The sequence below is a fragment of the Ascaphus truei genome, chromosome 6, assembly GCF_040206685.1.
Source record: "Ascaphus truei isolate aAscTru1 chromosome 6, aAscTru1.hap1, whole genome shotgun sequence".
In the NCBI taxonomy this organism is placed as follows: Eukaryota; Metazoa; Chordata; class Amphibia; order Anura; family Ascaphidae; genus Ascaphus; species Ascaphus truei.
In genome coordinates, this window is record NC_134488.1 from 4,481,262 (window position 1) to 4,493,672 (window position 12,411).

General features: G+C 41.2%; 1 protein-coding gene across 1 annotated transcript; it reads left to right on the plus strand.

Moving 5' to 3' along the window:
- The first annotated feature begins 937 nt into the window (after nucleotides 1-937).
- Nucleotides 938-8,595, plus strand: KCNJ5 (potassium inwardly rectifying channel subfamily J member 5). Its single transcript, XM_075603294.1, has 2 exons — nucleotides 938-1,868; nucleotides 8,321-8,595. The coding sequence occupies exons 1-2, from the start codon at nucleotides 938-940 to the stop codon at nucleotides 8,593-8,595; spliced, it is 1,206 nt and encodes a 401-aa protein (XP_075459409.1).
- The last annotated feature ends 3,816 nt before the right edge of the window (nucleotides 8,596-12,411 follow it).

A 12,411-nucleotide genomic window follows, 5' to 3' on the forward strand; every position in this document is an offset into this window, starting at 1 on the left:
ATGTGGGAGGAAAGACAATTACATTGTATGAAAAGAGTACATATATGTTTAGAGAAACTGAGATACAAAGGTGGTCCCTGCCCCAAGGTACTTACAATCTAGAAGGAGAAGAGTTAAGACACAAGTAATAGTGTGTTTGAGTTTCATAGCAAGGCTTTGGCTATCAACATCAGGACTCTGAATATGCTGTTCTAGGATGAACGTAAAAGAAAGAAGGCAGAGTGCTGGTTAGGTCTTCTTGAAAAAGTGTGTCTTACAGGAACTTTTTTAAATATACTGTGTGTATGGTAGAGGAGAATCTGATTGTGCGTGGTGGAGAATCAAAGTTGGAGTGCAACATGGTAAAAGTCTTGGAGGTGGCAGTGAGTGGACATTATTTGGAGAGGAGGTGCTGAATGTGCGAATGAAGGAGAAAGAGGAGTCCAGAATGAAATCTAGCCACCTAGCTTAGTGTATGGTGATTATGGTGGACTCTGCTATTGATAACGAGAAATCCAGTAACGATGTAGAGTTAGAAGAAGGGAAAATTATAAGTTCGTTTTTTGATATGTTACATTTAAGACAATGATTGGACATCCATGAGGAGATAGCAGAAAGACAGTTAATGCCACAAGATTGGGGAGAAGGGGAAAGGTGGATTTGGGTATTATCTTCCCACATCAAATCTGATTCTTACTTTTTGAAATTGCTGTGGTTCAGGGAGAAACTAAATGTTTTCTAATATCTGTGGAATACGATGAGATACAATACAATATCTTGTTGAATATTTGCATTCCCCTATTTTACAGCCTTGATTTGCTTATGTTCTCTGTCGGACACAGCAGTCTTTCAAGTTGTTATTTACAACTTTAAGTTGGGTTTCATTGTTTTATTTATCTTTCACCCAATATTTTTTTTACTCTTTTTTGTTTTCTCACCTTTTAGCTCCAATCCTATCATGGCAAAAGATTTAAGGGTCTCAACAAGCAAGGACTTTGAGACCGTCATAAGCCCCAGAGAACACAAAAAAATTCCCAAACATACTTGGGACCCACCACTCGCCACTGACCGGTCTCATCTATCAGAGCACAACAAGCCACGGCAAAGGTATATGGAGAAGGATGGCAAGTGCAATGTGCACCATGGTAATGTCAAAGAGACCTACCGCTACTTCAGCGACCTATTCACCACCCTGGTGGACCTCAATTGGCACTTCAGCTTGTTTATCTTTACCCTTGTGTACACGGTCACCTGGCTTTTCTTTGGCTTCATCTGGTGGTTCATCGCCTACATCCGAGGAGACCTGGAGCACCTCGGAGACAAAAACTGGACCCCTTGTGTTGAGAATCTTAATGGCTTTGTCTCTGCATTTCTCTTTTCCATTGAAACAGAAACCACCATTGGCTATGGCTACCGGGTTATCACAGAGAAGTGCGCTGAGGGAATTGTTCTGCTGTTAATCCAGGCCATACTGGGTTCCATTGTTAATGCATTGATGGTGGGCTGCATGTTTGTAAAAATTAGCCAGCCCAAAAGGCGTGCAGAGACCCTAATGTTCTCCAACCATGCAGTGATCTCTTTAAGGGATGGGAGGCTCTGCCTAATGTTCCGTGTGGGAGACCTCCGCAGTTCTCACATTGTGGAAGCCTCAATCCGTGCTAAACTCATAAAGTCCAAACAGACTATGGAAGGCGAGTTCATTCCCCTCAATCAGACAGACATCAATGTGGGCTTTTACACAGGAGACGACCGGCTCTTCCTAGTTTCCCCTTTAATCATTTCACATGATATCAATGAGAAGAGCCCCTTCTGGGAAATGTCTTTGGCCCAACTGGAGGTAGAGGAGTTTGAAATCATTGTCATCCTAGAAGGGATGGTGGAAGCAACAGGTAAGTGTCAAATTTACAAAAGCTAAGTAGCTAAAGGTGACACTGGGTGCTCATTTGCATATAACTACCCAGAGCAATCATAGAAATACATGGCACACCACTGTTAATAAAGACATGCAAGTATAATTCTGCTTCTGGGGCTTACCTCCCAATGGTCCCGGCATCTCAAGGCTGGACCTGATAATGGCACAAAAATTAAGGAAAGGAGGAGCACACAGGAGACTTGATTTGAGTTTTGAAAAACTTCAATAAGGTGTTCACAGCATCAGAGCTTTAGTATTCATGGGTATTCTATCTTTGATGTAATCGAGGAGAAAAACTATGTGGGTTTAATAGGTTAAAGGTAGGATCTTTGATCAACCATATTTTGTTATGTACAAAATAATAGAACTTCCTGAACCAATAATTTTTTGACGAGTTTCGAAGTATCTGTTACTATGGTTCAAACTGCTGACTGTGAGCAATTTTGCTGGCCATGCACTTCTATAAGGGGGCGGCCCCTGTCCCTGTGCGTTCAAGCTCCGCCCCCCAGTCAGGCCGGTCCCAGTTAGTACCCTGTCGCGCACCTTTCCCCAGCGGTGCGCGACAGGTTTTCAGGCAGGCAAGGAAATTGAGGGCGAACCAGCCGCGTGAGGTCATGGCCACGCCCCTGCAAACCCACCACCATGCCCCCTCCTGTCGCAAACGCTCCCTCTCTCCCCCAGACCGCAAATCACGGTGCTGTGCACGCGACGCCCCCTTCCCCCCACCCGTCCCCCCCGCCGAGCATGCGTGCCACATTGCTGAGCACAAAAAAGGACCAGCAACAGAAAAAATATTTTATTTTCCAAGTTTATTCAAGAAAATTTGAAATCAACTCTGTGTCTGTCAACAATGCTGGCACAGTACTGGAGATTGGGCTCAGCAGAGACTAGAGCTGCTGCTGCTGCTCTCTGCTTGATTTGGGGACGGGGCCATCACTACACAAGCAATTCATCCTCCCCCTGCCTTTTTACCCGCCCACTACATGTAATGCCGCCGACAGGGGGGGGGGGGGGGGGGGGGGCTGCCAGGACTGCTGTCCCGAGCCCGGTATGTTTAGGTACCCGGCTTCTTGACCGCCCATTCATTTCCTGCAGCGAGCCCTGAGATGCAGGAAGTACAGAGGTGAAATCCCTTCCCCTGCATAGCTGTTGTATGGGGCGGGGCCTAGTTCAGGGGCGGGACTACAAGGAGAGCAGCGCGTGTGTGAAGCTGCAGCATGAGACAGTATTACCAAAAAAGAGGTCTACACATAAGTAGTGATCATAAATCATGATCAAATCCTTGTTAGGATCAGTTGCCCTACATATAGTTAGGTCCTATAGGTGGATTTATTGCCAATTATATCTTAGTAGTTGTCTAATATTTTATTATTCGACATTAGGTTTATTTAGGGCAAATACACCTCAGAGTCAGCCTCACCCGCACCAGACCTACTCCTATTTATTTTAATTCACATCACATGTATTTTCATGATTTATGATCACTACTTACAGTATGTGTAGACCTCTTTTTAATCTAAGTTTATTAAATGTTATGTTTTAATAGCCCTGGAGTGCATCTATCAGTGGGCTTCTAGCTAGAGAGGTGGGTGGTAACACACACTTTTCTCTAATTTTGGTAATACAGTTACATTTAGCCCACCTGATGTACCCAATGCCAACTTAGGCATTTCTTTGGGTGACACCCATATTTTCAGACCACATCTACTTTACTTAGTGAGCAGTATATACCTTCTGTGTTTTTGCAGTATGAGACAGGCTGAGAAATGTGAGAGGGAAGGGTTAACTCATGTGGATAAAAAACAGGCATGAAAGGGAAGAAGAGAAAAACACAGAGAGAAAATAAAGTACAAAGAGAAATACACAAGTTAGAAAAGAAAGACATGAGGATGTGGAGAGGGGGGAGGTGTTTGCAGGACTGCTGACACAGGGATCCCACTGCAAACTATTTTTTTTTGTACATCTTTAGGGGGCCCTTGAACATATTTTGTAGGTTGGCCTAAAAGATGTAGTTACACCACTGCCTCTGTTTAAACCATGCCCTACAGGTTTCAGCAGCAGTTGAAACTTCAACAACTTATTCTGCAATCTCTCTTGAGTGGATACCGATTTTATTTTTGCTTAAACCGTTGCTTGCCAAGTACTTTGCTCAAACTATCCCCTGGAACCGTATGTGTTGTAGATAAAAGGAATTGCTGGCGGTATAATTAATAAGACAAAAAAGGACATTCTTCTTTAAAACCATATGAGTGTTGTCTGCTGTGATCCTTTTTTTTTTTTTTTTTTAAGATGCTCAGCCAAAGAGCACAAAGAACCAGCAACGCAAACAATATATATATTTTTTCAAGTTTGTTCAAGACCATTTTAAATCTACTCTCTGTCTTTCAACAATGCTCCTCTCAAGGTTTGTGCAAGTGGGTTGGTCAAAAAGGGAGACCTAGGGGTAAAATGGAAGAAATACCAACAGTATTTATGTAAAAATATCTACCCTGTTAGGCTTGTAATATAGGACGTACGGGCGCGCACACGTTTAGTGTCGTTAGGGCAAGCGGTGACGTGCGCGGCTAGGAGGCGTGGCTCTGACATCACAGCGCTAGGCCGCACTGTGATTGGCTCACAGTGTCACGGCAACAGCGTGAAAATACACATTTCTTTTATTTCCTCTGATCTGCCACGCCATCACTCATGGCCATGCGCGTGCGTCTCAACTATAGCATCGTCAGCCTCACACAGGCAATTATCATTGCCGGGCACAGTAGTGCAAGCGTGCGCACTATATTACAGGCCTTAGAATTATCAGCTAAAAAAAAACCGAATCCCTGGTCCCTTTCTCAATTGAACAAAATCTGAGGATTCACCATTCACTTCTATAGTGCTCAGTGAGAGTTGCGAAAGGTGGGTGAATATTTATTTGTTTATTTATTTATAAAATGTTTTACCAGGAAGTAATACATTGAGAGTTACCTCTCGTTCTCAAGTATGTCCTGGGCACAGAGTTATGATGACAAATGATCTGTACCTCCTTTCGAACTTTGCTTTCATAATAAAAAGTGTTCTTAAAATAGCAAAACGTGAAATCTTATGGGGTTTTTTTTTTTAATATATAATCAGTTCTGTCTTATTAGATAATACTTTAAAGTGCTGTATTTTTTTTTTTTAATTATTGTCCAACTCCTTAATACTGTACATTTTTTTTTTTTTTTATGAGTTTTAAAGCAACCTTTGATTTCTATAGCAGGTCTTTGCAATACTTTCCTGTTTGATCATTTGTTGTCAATATTCCCAGCAGTTTGAGCTGTAAACTGTAACAATAGATAATGTTACCTTGGTGATATCAGGATACATTGTAGCTGCTGAGTTACACTGACTGCACCAGCCATTATGTTAGGCACACAATCAGAATTTTTACAGATTTAAAACAGGAGCACTAAACGATTGCCAGCTTAGGTAAGAATGTAGAATTATACATTACTTCATGCTTTACATATTCAAATAAAGAAGAAAAGAAAAAAAGAGGGAATACAGTGTTGCTGCTTTTAAGGGAATTAACTTGTTCTTGATCTTTAACAGAAAGGCTATTTAGCAAAGGGAAGAAAACAGTTGGATTATATTATTTAAAGGTAGCCTGAGAGGCCAACTGGCATTTCAGGGCATTTAATGTTCTGATGCCAAGTTAAGGCCAAATGGTTTCTCCATATGATTGATTAATATGAACCAAGCATTTCCATGTTACAGATATTAAAAGGAGATCTGTCATTTTTACTATAGGACAACAACGATATGGCTGAAAGCAAAATGTATCCTCATTCAATCTATCAATCCAAATTGCTAGTTCTGTGGCATTACTATTGTATAACATTGTAGTTTAGTGCAATTTGCTTGAATCCTTTTATTGCAAAACCAGTAATAGCGTGTGGTATGTATGTACATATGGTTTTTTTTTTCTATCTATCTAACACAGACACACTCTGTAGGATACTTAATACCGAGTGTGCAGCCATACGTATGCATGTACAGATGCAGCGGCCGTTATTCGAGCACGTCACGCGGTGTATGCCTCGGAATACCCATGTGATGGCGCGGGATTTCTTCCAACCGTACCGCCTTTAGACGCGAGTGCAAAAAAGGGCATTATAGTGTTCTGGCTTTTAAACACCTGAAATTGGCACAGTACTGTACACATTACAATTCAGTCATTTAATTGCACACAAACCATGAAATTCAAACAAAGCAACACGTGTGCCTGGGGTGATTGGCGGCGTTAATGCCGCATGGAGTACAGCAGCGCACACAAAGGGCGCCGTGATTTGTTCGAATAACGGCCGCTGCATCTGTACGTACGTACGACATGTCTGCACACTCAGTATTAAGTATCCTACACAGTGTGTCTATGCTAGATAGGAAAAAATATTCAACTTGAAGAAAAGACCAGAATGGTCTAATTATCTGCACCAGACAAAATGTATGCAAAATAGAGGGGTTTTATTGATGCATAACACATAGGAGCCTGACCCACTTCTGAAGAAGGTCCCATTGGGGACCGAAACATCAGGGGCCTGTGTGTTATAGGTCAATAAACACTTTCTATTTTGCATTCATTTTATCTGGTGCAGATAATTGCACCATTGTGATCTTTTCTTCATGTATGTGTATTTGTAAGCTATTCATTATGCGCCAAGTCGACTCTCTCCTATCCTTAACAGGTACTTAGTCAATGTAAAGCCCCACACCCACTTAACAAAATATTTTGTATTTCAATAAAGAGAAAGCACTGGTCCTTTTAAAAATAATAATAAAACAAATGCTTATACTATAATGTTAAGACATATTTTACTAAAACTTAGACCTGCCCTAATTGCTTTTGTGGTTTTAGCAGTTAAGCTAATAATACTGTACTTATTATTATTATTATTTATTCGTGAAGCCCCAAACTATTCCACATCACGGTACAGAGTTATGTATATTACCAAAACATACAGTAAACAGTTCCATACAGGTGAGGACAAACATGTACAAAGAGTAATGAGGGCCCTGCTCGTGAGAGCTAAAAAAAAAATCTTGAGGGAATAAGGCGCAATGTTTAAACAAGAAGGTAAGGTGGCTGCTTATTGTAGGATAAGGTGTTGCTTAGGTTAGAATATGGCCCAGTCTTACAGCTGAAGCGATTTTAAGGTATGGGGGGTGTTACATAGGGTGGAAATTGGTCCAGCCACACCTGTTCCCAAAGGGGTGGGAGGGTAGTTGGATGCTAGAGATATAGCGGGTAGGCTTCCTTGAAAGGTGCGTTTTCAGGGAGTTTTTTTAAACATCTGAAAGCTGGGGGAGAGTCTGGTATGTGGTAGAGCATTCCAGAGAGCAGGGCAGCACATACAATATATACTGCTTTTATTAGAGACTTGGGGGGTAATTCCATATAGTCTGAGGCTGTTCCTGTGGATATTGGCCCCAAATTTTCAATGTGGATTTTTTTCCGCATGATAAGGACCTGAACGGCCATATTGTACTAACAAGACCCCAAGTATTTTAAGAACTCATACTCAACTGAGTAAAGAAAGCAGCAGTGATGCCAAATTCTACAGCGATTAGGATAGAGTGATAAAGCAGTTTTTTTTCCTTGTTTGTTTTTTATTATTTTTTTTAAGAAAATCATGAGTTAACCTGACTTGAAAGTTGACTTTAGTATTTGTTAGAAAAACATTTTACTGGAGGATTTCTCAATGGAGAAGTATGGATAAAAAAGTAAGGACATTTCTTTTAGATATCTCTTATTGACTACAAGTCAGGGGATAAAATATAGGAAACTATCTCTGCAGAAAGCATTTATGGCTAGTATAATGACATTATCAACACTTTTTCTTCTATAAAGAATACCAGAGCTGGTGCATTTGAGAATGCAACAAACCTAGGTAACTTTGTGGATCACATTGTTGGACTCTGGAATGATCACATTGTTCAGTAACAGTACTGCACCGACACACTTTATTCGAGCAAATACCCAGTATGTACCTGGCAGATACCTGGAATGCGCCGCTCCTCACCTCTGACAAGCCCCGTTGCGTTTGCCTTCCCAGCCTGGGTTCATGCCTGGCTGACGGGCGGCTAATCTGTTAAATGATAATGATAAGGATTTAATAGGCTGCAATGCTTCGCGTGTCTACCAGATGGCATAAATTCATGAATTGTAATGCAGTGTATATATATATATATACTGTGCAGTATTGCAGCCAGCGGGAATAAAATGCTTCAATCCCTGCCTGGAAAATAACCCAATGCACTCGGGCAGAAAACAGTCACAAACCTCAATACACCCGGGTATACCCGAATTCGTGGGACTAGCCAAGCTCGAATAAAGTGTGTCGCCAGTGTATGTGAGTCCACCCATACGTTGTGAGCTTCAGTATTACCCTATCTGTTTTGTGGCCCCTGTAGGAATGACCTGCCAAGCCCGCTCCTCCTATGTGGACACGGAGGTCCTGTGGGGTCACCGCTTCACCCCAGTCCTCACTCTGGAAAAAGGATTTTACGAGGTGGATTACACCAGCTTCCATTATACCTATGAGACCCCCACTCCAAGCTGCAGCGCCAAAGCGCTAGAGGAGCTCCAACAGGGGGACCGGCTCCTGCAGTGTCTATACATTCCACAAGCTGATGAAAGGATACAGAATGGGACACCCAAGACAGAGGACATGAAACTAGGCACTTAGACAGCAGGTGGACTTTTGTTTAAAGCCTCTTCATCTCTTCCAGCAAAGCCAGTGATGTGCCACACTTGGCATCTGATCTGTATTACAGGTGTTGCAACAGAATTTCCTAATATTTAAAGTAGCAGTTCTTGTTTAGGAAACCTTCCTACTCCAAATGAATTGTGTTGTAACAAATTAAGTCTGGGTATACTACACACATTTAATAATCAAAAGCAACTTCTACTTAGATGTACGGATAGTTGGATAGAGCAACAACTGGAGCCTTGTGTTTTTTCTACTTGCCATTATTCCTATCCAAAGTATTAGACTTTTAGGTACGTGAAGACCAACACTGAAAATGATCAAAACATAGCTGTAAGAACCTGTGTGTTTGAACAACTTCTAGTAGAATAAGCGTTATTGACCAGAAATGTACACTGGCGACACACTTTATTCGAGCTCGGCTAGTCCCACGAATTCGGGTATACCCGGGTGTATTGAGGTTTGTGACTGTTTTCTGCCCGAGTGCATTGAGTTATTTTCCGGCAGGGATTGAAGCATTTTATTCCCGTTGGCTGCAATACTGCACACTACATATATATATATACTGCATTACAATTCATGAATTTATGCCATTTGGTAGACACGCGAAGCATTGCAGCCTATTAAATCCTAATCATTATCATTTAACAGATCAGCCGCCCGTCAGCCAGGCATGAACCCAGGCTGGGAAGGCAAATGCAACGGGGCTTGTCAGAGGTGAGGAGCGGCGCATTCCAGGTATCTGCCAGGTACATACCGGGTATTTGCTCGAATAAAGTGTGTCGGTGCAGTATAGCAATACAGGATGCAGAGTTTCAGGATGCCCATTTTAGGGATCTGTTCTCATACTGTAGTTAAGCCATTAACTCCGGTTCACTGTAATAGATCCCTTAAAGTAATAGCTAAGTACTAAGAGCATGAAAGCAAACTGCAGTGTGAAGGATGAAAGAGGCTCTAACATTGTTGTATATGGAGATACTGCGGTATCACCAGGTTTAATATTACATTATTATGCTGTAGCAAGTGCATGCTGTACAGAAGTATTAATATTGTCCCATAAGGCTTCCCTGTATGGGATAATTGCCTACACTACATGATACTAGGGATAAGTTGATCACCAGCCTACACAAATTGGGCAAATGTAGGCCCCTTTATTGAAAGTGAAGCCTTATGGATTAATCACATAATCCTTCTATGTAACTACTATTGACTTGCACTTTTCCAAAGAGGGAAGCCTGAGGATAATCCATCAACTTCAATCTTGGTAGTGGTTGAAAGTGACACTACCACGCTTGTAAACACTCAAAAAAAGACAAATCGATTGTAATCTATACGTTTGCTAACTTTGGAGTTATTCTATATTTATATCCCCCCCACCCCCATCCCCCAAATAAAGATAAGTACCTTGCAGCTTTAAAACGCTCATGTTAAGACATATTGTCACTTAAAATATGCATTATATCTACGATATTAATGCAACATTACAGGAACATAAATATATAATTTGTATCGATTCAGTAAATTAAGTTTTAAAATATTTCTAAATCCTACATGCAATAATCATAGGGTAATATATTTTATATAAGACCATGTGTATTAGTTACAAATACATATATATATATATATATATATGTATATACTGTATATATAGATATATATATATATATATATATATATATATATATATATATATATATATATATATATATATATATACACTGTATATATAGATGTTACAAACTGCTGCTAGAAGCCATATGGACAGCTGCTACACTGTTGCAATATTATATAATATGTAACACAACACAGGAGTCCGAATCTGGAATGCTTTAACCTATCAACATGAGACTAAGATATAGAAAGAGACTATCTTTTTCACATTCAGATTCTGCAATATAATAGACAGAATATATACTGTATTATAGAATTTAGTATTGTTCACTTATAGTGCTGTTATATTTAGTTGCGGAATACACTAAATAAGACGCACATAGTATGAAACCCCACTTAATACTCTCCTGTAGCCTACTCCGACTGGGCCAATATCTATACAAACAAATAAGAGATTTATCCATACATTGCCAAATCATTTGCAAGTAGACCAAAAATGTACTAATTTTTGGAGGTATCTCCAGTTTTCCATATCACTGCTTGATGTGTCTGGGCTATAATGATAAACCCCAGCTGATAAATAAGCCCCTGTGTCGAAATGACCAAGAAATCACAAGGAACCAGACCTTCTATTCCAGGACACAGCCCTCCCTGGAACTCGCCAGAGGGTGCACTCCATGGACACCAACCCGGAGACTGATATGAAGAGCTGAACTGAAGAAAAAACAAGTATAAGCTCCAGGAGAGCAGACAGGAACCAAATGGATTGAAAAAATATGCAAAATAAAAAGAGCCAGTAAATGGGTTGTGGATGGAGTAATATGACCCTGATAGGGTGAGATTGTAATAGAGGGTAGGAGGAGACACAAAATGGGTTTCATGGGAATATAATGGGGTGTAGTATGCCTGTGCAGGGTGTGTGGACCTTACAGACATGCAGCTCCAATTCAGCCCCTCTGTCTCCACAATGCCCCGTATGGAGTAACTGATACTCATGATCAGTCACCGTCCTGCTTCTCTCAGCTGATGTCATTCTGGTAAATATCAGCTGCTAGAAAATTCTCTGTTATTTTATCCCCCAAAGGTGTCTATTCAATCAGATAAAAAGGTAAGAGTGGATAGATCGATCAGACTGCCGCTCCAACAAAAATTAAGGAAACTCAACAGCAAAGTTGAACTAAAAACTATTTATTAGACTATATAAAAAACATGATCAAAACAGAAAAAACTCTCCTCCAATGCATTTCACACTCCATTTGGTACTTTCTCAAGGAAAAATGGGTAGTGAATTTCAAGTTTTAACTGCCCTTACTGTAAAGAACCTTTCCTTGTTGCTGGTGAAATCTCCTTTTCTCCAAACTTAAGGGATGCCCCCGAGTCCTTTGTACTGCCCGTGGGATGAATAGTTCTTTTGAAAGCTCCTTGTACTGTCCCCGAATATATTTGTATATAATTATCATATCCCCTCTTAGACGCCTCTTTTCTAATGTACAGTAAATAAATCTAATTTAGCTAGTCTCTCCTCATAAGGCCGTGCTTATAGTGCCGGCGACGCGACGTCGCCTGAAAACAAACGCATTGTCGCCGCGTGCGCTTATAGTGCGCGCTACGGCAAAAGAGCGACATCGCGAAAACTGGTAGCCGGCAAAATTAGATTTTTCAAGGGCTGTCGCTTTACGTGACGGCCCTTGAACCAATCAAATTGCCGGAAACGCGCCGCCGCCCGGCGAAATATAACTTGCGACGGGTGACGTCACATGTCGTGTCGCCATCGACGGCACTATAGGCACGGCCTAAGTTAGATTGTCCATCTGTCACGGGAGACAAGGCATTTACATCTTTATACCGGGATCATATCACAGAGCAAAACCAAGAAGTAAAACAAATTGTCATTTATTCCACTGAAACAGACGTACATACAGTGAATTACAATAAACAAGAGGAAACACATGCACTGGGTTTCTGGGCTACAAAACTAACCTTTCCTAGTTGAATAAACAGAGAACAAAGTCTTTCAGTTGACCGGGACTAAGCCCGCAAAGTCCTGGAACTGAAATCGGCATGCAGTTCCTGACGTCACCGCTCTTTCCTCTCTGGAGGTGCTGAAATCCCTTGACCGGGAGCAAGTACCAAACGTCCTGGTACTCGTTTTTTGGCATGCAGTTTCAACTGCGACCGCTACAA